The following is a 17,853-nucleotide window of genomic DNA, read 5'->3' as shown; positions in this document are numbered from 1 at the left end:
CTTTAGCCCATTGTATAGTCTTGCCTCCTGTGTCATAAATTAATTTACCATATAGGTGTTGTTTATTTCTGGGCTCTCTATTCTGTCTTGTTAATCTATGTGTCTGTTTTTATGCCAGTACCATGCTGTTCTGATTACTATAACATTGTAGTATAGTTTGATATCAAGTAGTGTGATACTTCCAACTGTGTTCTTCTTTCTCAAGATTGCTATGGCTATTGAGGGTATTGTGGTTTTATATAAATTTTAGGATTATTTGTTTTCTGTGAAAAATGCCATTGGTATTTTCATAGGGATTGCATTGAATCAATAGATTGCTTTGGGTAGTACGGACATTTTAACAATGTTTATTCTTTCTATCCATGAGCATAGTATATGCTTCCATTTATTTGTATCTTCTTCAATTTCTTTCTTCAGTGTCTTATAATTTTCCAAGTATAGGTCTTTATGTCCTTGGTTAAATTTACTTCTAGGTATTTTTTACACAATTGTAAATGGGGTTATTTTCTTAATTTCTCTTTTTCATAGTTCATTATTGGTTATGAAAATGCAACTGATTTCTCAATATTAATTTTGTATCATACTACTTTAGTGATTTTATTTATCAGTTCTAATATTTTTGGTGGAATATTTAGGGTTCTTTTCTATATAGTATCATGTAATCTGCAAATAATGACAGTTTTGCTTCTTTTCAATTTGGATGCCTTTTATTTTATTGCTGTGGCTAGGGCTTCTAGTACTATGTTGAATAAAAGTGGTATAAGTGGACATTCTTGTCCTGTTCTTTATCTTAAGGAAAACAATTTTAACCTTTTGCCATTGAGTATGATGTTAACTGTGCGTTTGTCATATATGGCCTTTATTATTTTGAGATATATTCCCTCTTTTCCCACTTTACAGAGGGTTTTTATCATAAATAGATGGTGGACTTTGTCAAGTGCTTTTTCTGCATCTATTGATATGATCATGTGATCTTTATCCTTCATTTTGTTTATATGGTGTATCACAATTGATTTGTGGGTATTGAATTAACTTTGCATCCCAGAATAAATCACATTTGATTATGTGCATGATCTTTTTAATGTATTGCTAGAGCTGGTTTGATAATATTTTGTTGAAAACTTTTGCATCTGTGTTTATCAGGGATATTGGCCTTGTTTTGTTTTTGTTTTTTTATAATGTCTTTGTCTGATATTGGGATCAGGGTAATGCTGGCCTCATAAAATGGGCTTGGATGCCTTCCCCCCTCTTTAGCTTTTTTATAATAGTTTGAGAAACATAGCTGTTAATTATTTTCAATTTTTGGTAAAATTCACCTGTGAAACTATCTGGTCCAGGATTTTTGTTTGTTGGGAGGTGGGGTTTTTTGTTGTTGTTAATCCTCACTGAGGATTTTTTCCCATTAATTTTTAGAGAGAGTAGGAGGAAGGGGGTGGAGAGAGAGAGAGAGAGAGAAGAAAGAAAGAAAGAAAGAAAGAAAGAAAGAAAGAAAGAAAGAAAGAAAGAAAGAAAGAAAGAAAGAAAGACATCAATGTGAGAGAAAGACACTGATTGAATGGATTGATTGCCTACTGAACGCACCCCAAAGTGGGGCCTGGTTTCAAAACTGCAATCTAGGTATGTGCCCTTGACCAAAAATCGAACCTGTGACCTTCCACGCATGGGTCGACACTCAAACCATTGAGCTACACCAGCCATGGCAGGAGATTTTTGTTTTTTTTAATCTTCACCCTAGGATATTTTTTCCATTTATCTTCAGATAGAGCAGGAGGGAGGGGGAGAGGAAGAGAGAGAGAGAAACATCAATGTGAGAGAGACACATCGATTGGTTGCTACCCACACAACCCCAACCAGGGCCAGGGATGAAGTACATTGGAGGTACATGCCCCTGGCTGGAATCGAACCTGGGACTCTGTGGTCCATGGTCCGATGCTCTAACCGCTGAGCCAAACAGGCCAGGGCAAGTTTTTTAGTTGTTAATCTGTTCAGATTTTCTATTTCTTCTTGACTCCACTTTGGAAGATACAATAGTGATTTTCTAACTCTAGAAGTTAATTGAAGTGTTAAGGTGTAAAGGCATTTTTAAAAATAAGAAACTTAAACAGATATACAGAACTAAGTTATTGTTGCTAGAGAGTCCAATTTGAATTTCCAAATCGAGAATCAAAAAAAAAGGACTGTAGCCCTGGCCGGTTTTGCTCAGCGGTTAGAGCATTGGCCTGCGGTCCAGAGAGACCCGGGTTCGGTTCCCGCTAAGGGCATGTACCTCGGTTGCAGTTTGTCCCCGGCCCTGGTTGGTCGTGCGGGTGGCAGCCACTCAATGTGTCTCTTTCACATCGATGTTTCTCTCTCTTCCTCTTTCTCCCTCCCACTCTGTGCAAAAAATGGAAAAATGTCCTCGGGTGAGGATTAAAAAAAAAAAAGGACTGTATTGACAATTTCAATTAAAATAAGTGCTGGACTTAATTTAACATTCATGTTTTAAAAGGCTAGTTTTAGCCCTGGCAAGTTTGCTCAGTGGTTAGAGCATCAGCCCGTGGACCAAATAGTTGCGGGTTCAATTCTGGTCAAGGGCACATGCCTCAGTTTCAGTTTGTCCCTGGCCCTGGTCGAGGTCATGTGGGAGGCAACCAGTCGATGTGTCCCTCTCACATCGATGTCTGTCTCTGTCTCTGTCTCTCTGTCTCTGTCTCTCTCTCTCTCCCTCCCTCCATCCCTCCCTCCCTCCCTTCCACTCTAAATAGAAAATAGAAAAATATCCTCAGGTAAGGATTAAAAAAGAAAGAAATAAAAGGCTTTTAGTTATTAGTATTATATCTGAATGTGAATATAAGTTTCAGGATGACTAATCCTGCTTTCATAAGTATGATAGAGAACTCAGTCAGATAATGAAATGTTTGTATTAGCAGGTATAGCAAAGGAAAGTTGACACTTACAATAGGACTCTGTGTTCTAAATTCAGAATTATGAGTGGTCTAAAAAAAAACTGAGAAAAACTACAGGGGAGGAGGATATCTTTTTTACCATGAATCCTCACTGTTTCTGAACAACATGGACTCTGGCTTTTTCTGTCCGTTCTCCTAAAAGCGATGCTTTGGTCTTTGTTGTAACTCTTTGCAGTTCTCATGATGTGAAAGAAATTTCATTAAAATGTGTTTCTACTATTGTTCTTGTAGTGTATGAAATCTATGGATTAGCAATTATGCTCCAAAAAATAACACTTGAGTATTCCATGACAAAGAAGAAACTATACGGAAAAGCTGGATAATTAACAGGCATTTGGCAGAACTTATGGAAAAATTGATTTGGTGTTACCTGTAATGATTGATTGATTGATTGATTGATTGGGAAGGAAGGAAGGAAGGGAGGGAGGGAGGGAGGGAGGGAGGGAGGGAGGGAGGGAGGGAGGGAGGGAGGAAGGAAACCAAGAAACCAAATGAGGCTGTTGATGTTCTTAGAGGAAAATAACTATGTAAATAAACACATTCAATTCTATAAGGATAAAATGCAGAAATAATACATTGAAATAGCTTAGATGCTTTGATCCTTGGAGAATGTGGGCAGCCTTGGGACATATATTTTCCCCAGAAGAGAGCTACGTGACTTGGGTGTTGTCACCAGGGACTACTCACCACCACCGCAGTGTAAACAAACATCAGCAGGAAATACATGTGGGTAGGGCAAGGGTCTAGAAACATGCCTTCTAGAAAAGTATCATGCCTTCCAATGTTAGTGATTGGTTTAGTGTTTTTTCTTTCCTAAGAGATGAAATGGGAGGGAGCGTAGCTGTTGCCTTCTGTCACAGAAACCTTTCGTTACCGAGGCAGTGTCTGTCCTTGACAAATGGATTTCCGTGTTGGCAGTCTCAGTAACATTGAGAAGTAAGGGACTCTTCACTCTTGCTGCAGTTATTGGTTACTTGCCCCAAACTGACAAGCTTGTCTGTGGAACTGCTAAGAAGAAAGTTTCGAGTTACCAGAATTAAGCAAGCCCACTGAGGAGCAGGAGCAGCCACAGGAGGAGGAGGAAAGGGAGGAGGAGAAGGAGGGGGCAGAGGGGGAGGAAGAGGAGGAGGAGCAGCAGTAGCTGCAAGAAAAAGCGGAGCCTTTCAGCATTGCAGCAGCTGCTCCTCTGATTGGCTGGATGGTTCAGCTGCTTCCCTGGAACAAAAGGTCAAAGTGGACTGCAGTGTAAATGTAGAGAGGCAGTCGATAAAATAGCATTGCTTGAAGAAGTTTGGAGGCTGAGAGCAGCAACACACAGGCTGACTGCAGAGCAAGTCGCTTCAGCTGTGAGGTGCAGCCTCCAGCCCCAAGCCCGCCTTAGCCACTGCAAGAAGACGCTCACTGTACAGACGACCAAACTTGGCATTTGGTGTGGAAGAGACAGTGTGAGGGTCCTTCTCAAATTGATACACAAGAATGGCTTGTGAAGTCATGCCTCTGCAAAGGTAGTATTCTTTCCTGATTGTTTTATTCTGTTCTGTATTTTCTGAGTAGTATCAAACCACATAACTTTGCCAATACTTGACATCTTTTAGTAACATGCTGCAAACTGTGTAGAGTCCATGGTACATAATGTTCTTCATTAAGACCAGAAAATTTTAAAGAGATGTTGCTTCTTTTTACTGACACTCATGTCCAATTTCTTATCTTTTTCACTTGATTATTATGTTCAGATTTTTTTTCCTTGAATAAAAATAAATGTAAGAAAATATCTTTGAAATGTAAAGAAAAACAGAAACTGAAGAATATATTGAGCGGGTTTATAATAAAACTGAATCAGCTTCTTAGAAACGTTGCGAAGCTTTGGTAAGATCCCAGCTCATTTTAAAGGATGTCAATAGGCTAAGACCTTTTAAAAATGCATCTTAGGGTCCCTTCCTTCTGGAGAGCAAATCTGGGCAAGGATTTTTTTATCAATAAGTACAGTATAATACATGAACATAAATATTAAGGAAAATATGTCCCCGTGAATAATTATAAATAGATTTATTACACAAATGACACCTTTTAAAAATTACTATGTAAGAACACTTGAACACAAAGCTGTGTTTTGTTTGTTAATGGTTGTAATGAATTATGGAGGGTGGGGTGGAGCAGAGAACCATCAATTTTAACAAAGAGGTTTGTTAGAAAGAACACTGCTGGTGAACTAATAAGTGAATAATGTATCCTGGAATGTTAAAGCTGGAAGTCACCTGTGTGATGACAGGGTCTATCTAGTCCTTCAGTTTCACAGCAGGAATACTGAGGCATGGAGGAATCTCAGAGTTACCCAAGGTCCCATTTTATAATTTTTAAAATGACTTTTGCCAATTATATTATTCTATTTCAACTTCAGCTGCTTTACCTGCAGTGGGGTTCAATCCCACATAAGTGCTTCCTGTAAGAAAACTATAGAGGGTTTTATTAGTGAAAATGTTTTTTAAATCAGATAGTAAATACAGGTTACCTGTAAGATTGAAAAAAATCAGGACAAAAATGAATTTCATTTTAAAAATCATGCCATCAATGTTTCATGGAATGTTCATATTTTAATAATTAAAATAAGGTAAACAAAAATTGTGTTTATTTGCAGAATGGGTCCTGCAGATGTACACTGTAAGATAAACCAGTGTACTTGTTTTTCTTTCTGTGATGACAAATGCCCTGTAATGGGAACTTGATGGGGGTGTTCCCAGAACTCCTATACTAAGAAATTAAACCAAGGAGGCATAAAGTGGTTCAGAGATAGATCTGAAATTTTTCCATGTTAACTCCGTGGGAAGGTTCACATGCTTGAAGCCTGCAAGCGACTAAAACTAATGTACACTTTTTGGAATCTTGATTTTGTTTCCAACTTTAAAATTGGGGATTTGTTTTTCTTATAATGACATCAGTTCATAAGGGCCGTAAGCAAGTTATATTCTAGATAAGAATAGCAACTATTACTGAACTCTGTAATAAGCTACTTGATGATATAATAACTGTAGAGAAGGAAATAGATCTTTATACTGCTAAAACATTGTTTAAGGAGTTAATTTGATAAAAGCTAAAATGAAGTCAGCATAATTTCCTCCAAAATTATTTTGTATTGTTAATCCTTATCAATCAACCTATGTAAGAGGAATGATTTGAATTTGCATTAAAAAAAAAAATGCTGATCAGGAAATTCACTGTTTGCCTAGCTCTGAGAGTTTAATTTGATTGATTATCCTGCAATCTTCATTTCTGGCCTCTGCCTACCTTTGATTATAAACGTCCTGAAGGCAAGGACCAGGTTTGTGGGCTTCTCTTCCGTAAGGAACTCTTGTGAATTGAAATGCATATGCAGGAAACAATCCTATTCCTGGTTAGTATCTAAGGCTCTCTGTTGCCAAGCGCCCCACTGTTATGCTACCTGAAGGGGGAAGGTTGCAGCGCCTGTGGTCTGCCTGCTGGAGGATGGGGTAAGTTTTGCTCTATTCTGTTTAAGAGCCTAAAGGGGCTAGAAACTGCACTAAAAGAACAGCTTCAAACACCAGTTAAAGAAATTTATGCTCACTATTTGCATTGAGCAGAGAGGCCAATGCTTCCCATAGTTTAAACACATGAGAATTACCTGGGGAATTTATTTTTAAAATTAATTTCATCCTGCTGCCCTTCTTCCCTGGACTTACTGAATCTGAATCTGGGTGACAGGGAAATTATCTACATCTTAACACGCTTCCTAAAAGCAAATGTGATCAAAATGGTCCATATATTTAGAGAAACACTGACCTATACTCTAATTAATGATTATAGCTGGTATTAACTCACTGACAGCAGGTATGTATAAGAATCCAGCACTAAACTACTCAACATCCCCAAATAGCCTTCTGAGTATTGTGACTTTATGAGAGGTGTATTTATTTTCCTAATTGATGCTTTCATTTACTAGATGGTGAGTGCTACCTATTTTTGAAAAGCATCCTGAGATGTTGTTTTAACATTTTTCTCAGTGACCAAACACTCCCCCGTACTACCAGTGACGCTAAGGTACTTGAGACACAAGCCCTTCTTCAGAGGGGTCACATGTTAGTCAGGATGTAGACACATTACCAGACAATTACAATACATGTGGCCGACAGTATGATTAGCATAATAATAGAGATGTGCCTACACGGATAACATTGCCCTGTACTTTATTTAACCTCATATAAGCATATGATCTTATTAGAGGGCATGTTTGTACCCTAATGTCTGCTTAGCTTATAATTTCCATGAGTGACTTTTTAGCTTTTCTTAGCATATTGTGGAAGTATGTAGAAGATAAATTTGTGACTGGTAATCTGTAACTGAGATGAGAATAACAGATGAGGTTGAAAGCTAAGAATGAAATAAAATACTTTGGTTCCCTTTAATATATTTTGCTCTCTGTTTATTACTTAATGTAATTTGCAGGCTTTCAAGGATAAAGTTGACCATTTAGAAACTCATGATCTTTAAAAAAAAAAACTACAGAGGCTGTAGCATTGTATGGATATTCTTGCCATCTGAAAAACCCCAAAAGAAATAAAATAATACAGAAATAAGTGGAGAAACTATATTAAGAATTAAAATAAAAGTTTTATTTCTTCAGGTGACTAAATATACCTTCTGTCACAAATGATATATAGCATGTTTTATCAGATTCCAGGCTTTACTTATACCTCAGGCTCTTTTCATGATTCATATTCCATTGGTTTTTTTTTCCTTAGATATTCTGGATCTGTAGGTAAGGATCTCTAATTTATGTATAGCTAGACTTCAATAGAATAAGAAACAAAGTCTTAACTCAGTCTATGTCTATGACAAAACACTCCATTTTCACAGTAGTGTTTTGATTTGCTAGATTAATTTCCAATACCCGTTAACTCAGTTGATATCCACAAAGAGTAATGATGGAGGATGAAGTTAAGAGCGCTGGTGATTAGCTTAGATTCCTTTGGTTTCATTGCATTGTCATCTACGTACACGTGTTAGTGTCCTGTTCTCTCCTTGGCTTATTTACCATAGTGAGAAACTGAGATTAATAATGTCTATGTAATTCTCTTTCACAGTTTCTTCATTGATAAAATTATGATATTTAATAAATGTTACTGAATATTTATTTTATGATGGTGAACTACATCGTAATTTCAAATTGCAGTGGCTCTTTTAAGAAGACTTACAGTGACAGGATTAATTAGCATGTATTATTGATCCAGCATAGGGAAATGCCACTAAAATTTCTTACAGCAGAATTCATTTGGTCTTTCTAAGTACTGGTTTTTAGACTATCCTTTTGCAAACAAGGAAAACATTGATAACATGGGTATGATATGGGAGTTAACCAGGGAATGGTCCTGCTCATGTGTCTTCTGTGTGGTATTAGAGAGCCCTCTACTGCTCATGGTGGTGACACCTTCCATAAACTCATAGGATTCATAACTTGTTGCTATTTTGATAACACTCCCTACACTTTCCCTTCCCCTCAACAAACACAGTCTAAGAGGGAGTTAAAAGCCGCCTCGCTTCAAATCTGGGTTAACCCTTATGGGGTTGTGTATTAGACTTTATCATCTATGTGGTCAGTGTCTGGTAGTAACAAGAATTCACTGAAAACAAGTAAGATCTCTGTGAACTCTCATGTGGTGGCTGCAGTACCTTTGGAGTCTGTGTATTTGCTCATTACCCCAATGAAAGAAGATGAACTAGGGGGAGGGTATTTTTCAGTTTTATGGAGACTGCTCTGTCTGAACCATTGAAAAAGTAGAAGTGTTCAGTGTTCAGCACCAAACAGTAGGAAAAGCAGTGGGAAGGAGTAAACTTGCCACCAAAACCACATCCAGACACTGCCTGCCATGTGAATGTGGGCAGGTCGTTTTCCTCATCAGTAAAACGGGATGATAATACCCAACAGAGTTACTTATGGAGGGCACTTTGTAGTTAAAGAATAAGATAGTTTTTTCTAAAAGATAAAGCTACTCAGACATAGTGTGTTGTTTTTCTGTTGATTTTGTTATTCTTACACTTGCAATACCTTTCAATTACTTGAATGCAAGAATACTTAACACAAAATGAGGCTCTGCCATTACAGTCTGTTTTATTGAGTGAATGTTGGAAAGTGACCTAAAGAATGGTTTGTGGGAAGTGCCATTAAAAATACCATGGAATCAGCCTGGCCAGTATAGCTCAGCAGTTAGAGCATCAGCCCGCGGACCAATGAGTCGCAGTTTCAGTTCCAGTCAAGGGCACATACCTCAGTTGTGGTTCATCCCCGGCCCTGGTCAGGTCCTGCAGGAGGTACCCAGTCAATGTGGCTCTTATCACACTGAAGTTTCTCTCTCTCTCTCTCTCTCTCTCTCTCTCTCTCTCTCCCTCCCTCCCTTCCACTCTAGCTGATGATAAATAGAAAAATATCCTTGGGTGGGTGAGGAATTATAAACAAACAAACAAAAAAACCTTCGAATTAAATTTCTTGAAACTCTCAAAAGTTTTTACCTTATTCTTTTCCTGTGATACTTCTATATTTATGTAATTATCAGCATGAACTACCAAACTTATCATTTGTACTGTCTAAAACTCTTTTAAGACACTATTGATTCTTCTCTTAAGAAGAACTGGAAATAACTTTTTGGTAATAGCTTTACTGAGATATAATTTACACACTATGCCATTCACCTGAAGTGTACAAGTCAATGATTTTTAGTATATTCACAAGTTTGTACACCCATCACAACAATTGATTTTAGAATATTTTTCTCACCCAAAGAGAAACCCTGTACTTTGTAGCTATCAACCTCTATTGTGGACTGAATGTGTATGTACTTCCAGAATGCATATGTTGAATGAAGCTCCAATTCCTGGTGTGATGGTATTTGGAGGGGAGACCTTTGGGAGGTAATTTGGATGAGGTCACAGAGGTGGAGCTCCCATGATAGGATTGGTGTCCTAATAAGAAGATGAAAGGACCAGAGCATTCTTTCCCCCCTCCCCACCCTCCTCCCACGCTAGTTGCTTGGGGACACAGCACCAGACAGCCATCTGCAAGCCAGAGACCGCTCTCACCAGAACCTGACCAGACTGACACCCCGATCTCAAACTTCCAATCTCTAGAACTATGAGAAAGAAATGATTCTGTTTTTAAACCACCCAGTCTGTGGTATCTTGTTATAGCAGCCCAAACTAACCAAAGCAACCGCGCCTGTTCCAACTCTAGGCGCTCAGCAGTCTGCTTTCTGCCTCTCGATTTGCCTCTCCGGACTTTCAGTATGTCCTCTGCACAGACCATCGGACTTTCAGTATGTCCTCTGCACAGACCATCGTGAAGCCAGATGTGGAAACTGATTTTCGTCCTCACATAAGAAAGACGTGTTAATGGGAAATAGTGGGGGCAGGGATGATTAAAACAAACTAGTAGGAAGTCCTGGAAGTTGATTGTGTAAACTAAGGTACCAAAGTGAAGAAATAGAAATACTGGGCAGCCCTGGCCAGTTTGGCTCAGTGGTTACAGCGTCGGCCTGTGGACCAGAGAGTCCTGGGTTTGGTTTCTGCTAAGGGCACATACCTCGGTTGCAATTTGTCCCCAGCCCCAGTTGAGGTCGTGTGGGTGGCAGCCACTCAATGTGTCTCTCTCACATTGATGTTTCTCTCTCTCTCTCTCCCTCCCTCTCTCCCACCTACTCTATCTGAAGGTAAAGGCCAAAAAAAAAAAAAAATGTCCTTGGGTGAGGATTAAAAAAAAAAATACTGGGCAGGGTAGAAGGGAGGGACACAGGGTACATTTTATAAAACCTTTAAAGTTTAGAATCAGGAAAACATGGTATCTTTTTATCAAATATAAGAATAAAAATCAGAAAATTTTGAATTTAATAGTAATTGAAACAAACTGAACTGCTTCACTCAGATCATATTGAATGGAACTAAAATGTTAGAAAAAGTTAAGGGTTTAGAAAAGTTTAAGATGATACAATCAATATTTTAGTCTGTCAGCAAAATGATTATGGAAAGAAATGTAACTTCACTGTCTAGGTTAAAATAGCTCCTGAAACTAAAAGGGGGAATTGAAAGCAAGCCAGAGTAGACCACTGATAAGCTCTGTTGTTACTCCTTCATTTTCAAACACTTCACTTGGCAAAAACTCCAGCAGGTGCTGGCTCCGCCCCTCTCTTCCCTGCCCTTCCCCTCCCCTCAGCTGGTGCCACTCCCCCTTGTAGCTGGTCCTGCACTGCCTCTGCCTTCACCTTCCTTTGTTGGAGAGTTCTTCTCCTGCCCATTATCCGGCTCCTAAAAATGCGACCTTTAAAGTTCACCCCCAGGGTCACTCATATCGCCTCCCTGCCAGCCTTCTTGTTGAAGATCTGGAGCTCCATCCTCTGCCTGGCTCTGTGGCCCTGGGCCAGCTGATCAGTCTTTCTAAGACTGGTTTTTCTTATCTGAAAAATCTGGTTAGTGATACTTCCCTCCAAGGGTGTCTTTGAGGATTGAATGAGAAAATGTATATGACGCTCTTGGCCCGAAGCCTGGCTTATTATGGCGAGTCCTCGGTACATGGTATCTGTTTTTCATAACATTATCCCTTTTTTCAGTTTTTTGTTTTTGTTTTTAGTGTTTTTTTTTTAATTAATTATTTTTTGTTACAGATGTTTCTCCTTTTCCCCCCTAGACATCCTCCTTCCCATCCTGCCTTCCCCAGCATTGTTGTCTATGTCCATTGGTTATGCATAGATGCATATAAGTTCTGTGGTTTATCTCATCCCACCCCCCACCTCCCTCCTCTGAGGTTTGTCAGTCTGAACCATACTCCTTTCTATGTCTCTGGGTCTATTTTGTTCTCAGCTTTTTTTTGTTCATTATATTCCACAAATAAGTGAGATCATGTGGCATTTGTCAGTTATTGATTATTATCACATTTCAAGTTGCTGCTGCTTCCTGGCCTGTAAATTCTGTGAGGGTTGGGACCAAATAGTATTAGCTTCTGTACTGCCAGCACCTATCATGGGCTCTGATAAGGAAGCCCTCAGAGAGTGCCCCCCGAGCACGTGAATGTGGTTGTGGAGGCTCACAAAGCCGGGGTGCAGGTGGGCATCACGCCTTCACACAGTCGCCAGTGGCTCTTCGTCTAAACACTGGTACAAGGTCGTGCGGATGCAGGAGCAAGTCCTTGACTTGTTTTTCTGTGCAGAGCCCTCCTCCGGCTGCAGGACGGTGTTAGGGGGAAGGCGACAGGATCATTCCATAGCTTTTGTGCAGCTTGTCACCCTCAAGAAATCCACACTCAGAGTTAACAGTTTGGGAAATGATAGCTGTTCATAAAAGCTATATTAGCAAACCATTAGTATCATAATTAAAGTAATAATTAAAAGACGTTAGTAAAAACAAGTTACTCTTTTCTTCTGCAGGTATCCCCAATTCTTGGAGTTTTATTTCAGTAACTAAAAATTACAAAATAATTTAACTTATTTACTAATGTTCTAAAAAAAAAATACTGTCTCATCAACTAATATTAACCCTCTCTAAAAGAAAGGTATTCTGCTTTCTAAATTACTGCCTTCCTATGGCAATCCTTATATGTCTATAATAATGATAAACATCACTTTTCTGAACAAGCACCTCAAAGACAAATGAAAGATTTTAGCTGCCTTGATAGTAGTTTTGTGAGCAAACCAGAAATTTATTTGAGCCCAAACAACCTTTGAGTTTGCAGTAAGGTAAAATAATTTTCTTTTTCTGCTCTCAAGCCAGAACACACAGGTACGAGTTTGTGGCAAGGACATATTCAGACATTTTCTGCCTGAACATATCCTTTCCTGGGCTCACTGTGCACCACAGAAAAAACAGTGTTTACATTGCTGGCATAGCAGAACTCACGCTGCTAATTGTTCAGTTGAAGAAAATTATTATTTTAAAATTTTTATTTATTGATTTGAGAGAGAGAGAGATTTGTTGCTCCACTTATTCATGCATGCATTGGTTGATTCTTGTATGTGCCCTGACCAGGGATCAAACCTACAATGTTGGTGCATTGGGATAACGTTCTAACCAACTGAGCTGCCCAGCCAGGGCTATTTTCTTTTTTTTTTTTTTTTATCTTCACCTGAGGACAGTTCTGCATTTATCTTCAGCTAGAGCTGGAGGAAAAGAAGGGGGAAAAGAGAGAGAGAAACATCGATGTGAGAGAGACACATAGACTGGTTGCCACCCACATAACCCCAACCGGGGCCGGGGACAAATTGCAACCAAGGTACATGCCCTTAGCAGGAACTGAACCCGGGACTCTCTGGTCCACAGGCCGACGCTCTAACTGCTGAGCCAAACTGACCAGGGCAACTATTTTCTTTTTTTAAAGTAAGAATGTGAGAAAGCCCATGGCACAGTAGAAATTTCATTGATTTGAATAGAAAGGAACACGATAACTTAAAACAAATCAACATATGTGAGAATGCTTCTCCTGGAAAAATTAATTTCACAAATTATAAAGTTGTGTGTTTTCCAAATATTTAAGCAAACAGTAGTATTAGCACTCAGCAAAGTCTTGATGATGCTGATTTTATTCAGCCATTTATTGAGCACTTGGCACGTTCTAGGTACCTTGGTAGGTGCTGGTGGTACAAAGATAAAGACAAATCCAGGTGAGGCAGCATCTGAACTCGTGATTTCCACGTCATGTGCTCAGCACTGACATGTAGCTGTGAACAGTGTCTCAGAGCCTGGAGGAAGAACCCACTCCCTCTCCAGGATGCTGAAGATGGCTTCCTAGATTAGATGACATGAAAGCAGAGAGATAAGTATTTATCTGGCAGAGAGAGGTGGAGGAAGCATTTGAGATCGAGGGAACAGCATGTACACACAGGGAGAGTTATGAAAGTGCACTGAGAGGTCTAGAGCGGTATGTTGGTCTTAGATTGGGAGGCACCTTGGGTGCCATGTTTAGATGCTTGGATTTTACCCCAAAGCCGGTGGGGAAGCAGGACAGGCTCTTAAATTTGGAGGACGGATCTGGTGAGAGTATTAAAGACAAACTGGTATGGGGAACAGGGAAAGAGAGAGTGTTGCCCCTGTGAAAGACCAGGACGGTGGAAATGGGAAGGAAAGATCCTATTCAAGTGACTTGTCTTTATTGAGATAGAATCAATACAGTCTGGTGGTTTATCAGATGTGGCGGTAAGAGATAAACTTCTTTAAGGAGAACAGTTGGTTTATTAACATGACTTAAACATAACAGAAATGAAAATTCCATTTTGTGGCTTTAAACATGTCTCCCGCCAGGATCCCCTGTGACATGTGATTCCCAGTGATGCTACAGTGAGCCCGTTGCCTACTACCTGCTCAGTCAGTAGGCAGTTATGGTCCCCTTTTGACCTCCTGTGTGAGACACAAAAAAGTAGAAGATAAAGCACCTGCCATCTCACTGCTTACAAATTCCCCTTCCCCACAGGCGCACACCCTCAGCCCCTCCGATTTGTAGAGGAGAGAAAGCAGTCAACTAGAAGGCCCTCAGAGATGGAATTTAGCTGGGTGGATGAGACTGAAATAGAAGGAGGTGTTTCTTTGAACCTAAAAGATAGAATGCAGGTGATAAAGAATGCCATGGTAATAAAGCAAGGAGCAACCCAGAGGCAGCACTGGCCCCTGGGTCTCCTTCTTGACACCATCCTGATTTACAATCAGGAAAGAATATTTAAAGGATTCTCTGTTAGCTCCCCATGGCCTTCTCGAACTACATCCACATGTCCATTGCTGGGCACATCTGGACCCACTTCCTCTCTGTGCTTTTCTCTGCCACCCACGCTCAACAACATCTGTTCTTCGTGGGCTCAGAGCTGACTTTGGAAGTGGGGCAGGAAAGGACAAGGTGTGTTCTCTGTCCTGTGGGATCTTAATTCAAAAACGTTCATTGAGTGTGCCTTATACACATCGAGCACGGGAGAAGTGTGTTTAGCATAGTGATTTCGAAGTGGTTTTCAATGTGGGTCATGACCTAAAACTAATTTAGCAGGTTGTGACCCATACTTTATATCATTTTATATTAGGAAAATAGAAAATATCCAAAGTAAGAATAAATTTATGAAATGTGTGTCCATTTTACTTTTATTTGTACTCTCATGGTATAAAATGTTTTTCTAACTAGATCATGACCAAAAGTCTTATTTATTTATTTATTTATTTTTATCCTCACCAGAGGACATTTTTGCATTTTTATCTTCAGATAAAGCAGGAGGGAGAGAGGGAGGAAGAGAGAGAGAACCATCAATGTGAGAGAGACACATCGACTGGTTGCCATTCACACGACCCAACCAGGGCCGGGGACAAACCGCAACTGAGGTACGTGCCCTTAGTGGAAACCGAACCCGGGTCTCCCTGGTCCACGGGCCGACGCTCTAACTGCTTAGCCAAACTGGCCAGGGCCCAAAAGTCTTTTAAAATATTGTGTGGGGACTACTTATTGAGGATAGTTCCTTTGAATGAGAGGTTAGTACAGGCCTAGAAATCAGACCCCATGTCAGTCTGGGAACTTGATTCTAGTCATAACATTCCTACAAATACATTTTCAGAGCACAACCTTTTTATAAGATGGAGACACCCTTGTTAGGCAGATTCTTATTTCTGAATTTAGAAAAAAAAAAATTAGCAGATGTATTGGTTTCTTAGGGCTGCTGTAACGAAGTACCACGATGGGGGACTCAGAACAACAGAAATGTATTGTCCCACTGTCCTGGAGGCCAGAGGTCCCAAGTCAGTGTCAGCAGGGCTGTGATCCTGCTGAAGGCACTAGGGAATCGTAGGCCTCTGTCCAGCTTCTGGGAGTTCCTTGGCTTGTGGCAGCATAACTCCCGTCTTCACATGGCCTTCTCCTGTGTGCCTGTCTGTCTCTGTAACCAAATCGCCCCTTTTTATAAGGATGACACTCTAATCACTGCATTTTAACTTGATCACTTCTGTAAAAACCCTGTCTCCAAATAAGGTTACTTTCTGATATACTGGGGGTTAGAGCTTCAGCATATCATGGAGTCACAATTCAATCCATAACAATATACTTCAAATTTCCACTAGGCATTCAAGAAAGGAGTAGAGGGGTAAAAAGAAAGTGGTGGAAATATTTTTCTATATTATCGGGGAGGGGGCAAGTTCTAAATTTTTGGAAATCTTGTTTTGTCTGTTTGTTTTGCCTCCAAAATAATACCCCTCGGTGTTGCCTAAAATGCATGTCTTGTGAATAGTAACAGCTTCAGCTGTTGACATTTACCCTTTAGTCAGGAAAGTCCATTTGCTCTTGAACTGCAATAGTTTGTTTTTATTTCTACTGGCTAGAAATAAATAGGTGTTGTATTTTTAGTCACAATATACAATTAGTAAAATGGTAAACAAAACTGCTTGGGTTTACAATAAGAAAGTATATATACATCTACAAAAATATCCCCCCAAATTATAGCAGAAAACACTTAGCTACAAACCAGTCTGAAAACTTACATTTGTTTTCCAAAAAGAACAGAGAGATTGTTTTTATTTTCCATGTTTCCAAATGGGGCCAAACCAAAAATCTGAGCCGCAGAACACCCCACTGGAGTGGGGCATGGCCTTGCCTGAGACCATGGATAAATAAAAACTCCAGTAAGTGTAGCAATTTGTGTTTTGCACAGGAAGGAAGGAAAGAGAATGTGCTGATTAACTTCACTCGATCATTCTCTAAGAAAATTCTTCTTAGCACATTCTGTTGCAACATGGGGGAAAAAAACCTGAATTCCATAAAAATGTTTACTTTGTACTTTTAATTTTATCCTTTCAGTTGTCCTTCACTTCCTCTCTTCCTTCTGCTCTGTTTTTCTTTTACACCCTCATAGTTTTCCTTGTTTCTTCAATGAATGAAAACGAATCCTTTGCATTTACTTATTTTTCTGTCCTCGAGGACACAAACTATTTGTTGTAGCTCAAATCACTTGAAAATATAAAGTATGTGACTAAATATGCAGATTATGTTCATTGTTTTGGTAGCTAGCCACATTAACCCATTAGAAAGTTGAACTAATTGGAATGTTTCAAAAGGGAATTGAATGCAGTGGTGCTTTTGATCCAGTAATTGATAGTCCAGTCTGAATACCTCACTCTGGGAATTCTCCCAACAGTATTTGGTTTTTCTTAGACATGGAAAACACCATGATTTCCATTAGCCGCTGGGTAATTAAATTGATAGGCACTGCATTCTATGGCTTCAGTTTAGAAATTATTGCAGCTGGTGAAGATTGTAAATCTAGGTGTCATTCATTTATCTTCATTTACCAAATGTTGCGCCATATTAAGAAATTTAGATGACCCCACTAGAACCCTAATATCTGTGTTATTGTCATCCTCATTTGTTGCTTCTTAGACTTGGACTATTACTTGGATCTATTTGATAAATGTTCTTCCCACAGGCAGTTGTTTTGAGAGAATATAATAGCACATGTCTGAGAACATGAAGCACCTGATTGCCTGACATTCAAGTGTTGACTGCCCAAATCTCTCAGTATATGTTTGATTTTTTTTTTTTTAAGCAACTTAATTAGCTGCTTAAGCTTGGCCATTATTCAGTCTGCATACAGGAAATAATTAAAATATGGGGTTTATACTAGCAACCAAAGAGGAAACTGAATGAATTCCAAGTTGTTCCAGTTTGTCATTGGCTTAATTTCATGCCACACTCACGCCCTCGTTCGTCTACATTACCTGTGCTTGTTTTTAAAAATTAAAGTAAATCAGAATTCTCAATTTAAAATGTAGGGCAAAAAGTGTCTTAATATCAGTGGGCATGCCTGCGAGAGTGACACAAAACCAGAAATAGGCATAAATAACCTCTATAAATAGATGCCTGGGGCCTGTGATAATAGTATACACCCATTTTGCACAGATGTAG

At 39.4% G+C, this 17,853-nt stretch overlaps 1 protein-coding gene across 3 annotated transcripts in view; it reads left to right on the top strand.

Moving 5' to 3' along the window:
* FAM13A (family with sequence similarity 13 member A) overlaps positions 1-17,853 on the top strand; it is a 300,626-nt gene that overhangs the window by 199,104 nt on the left and 83,669 nt on the right. For 2 of the 3 annotated variants that reach the window (XM_036255837.1, XM_036255828.1), the window contains exon 1: positions 4,134-4,450. The exons of the other annotated variant lie outside the window; for it this stretch is intronic. In XM_036255837.1, coding sequence (XP_036111730.1) covers positions 4,422-4,450 — 29 coding nt within the window. In that variant the 5' untranslated portion in view covers positions 4,134-4,421. Of the gene's footprint in view, positions 1-4,133; positions 4,451-17,853 lie in introns of those variants that run through there. 3 annotated transcript variants of the gene reach the window in all.

The sequence above is a fragment of the Molossus molossus genome, unplaced genomic scaffold (genome assembly GCF_014108415.1).
Source record: "Molossus molossus isolate mMolMol1 unplaced genomic scaffold, mMolMol1.p scaffold_m16_p_1, whole genome shotgun sequence".
NCBI lineage: Eukaryota > Metazoa > Chordata > Mammalia > Chiroptera > Molossidae > Molossus > Molossus molossus.
This window is presented reverse-complemented; position numbering and strand designations above follow the sequence as displayed.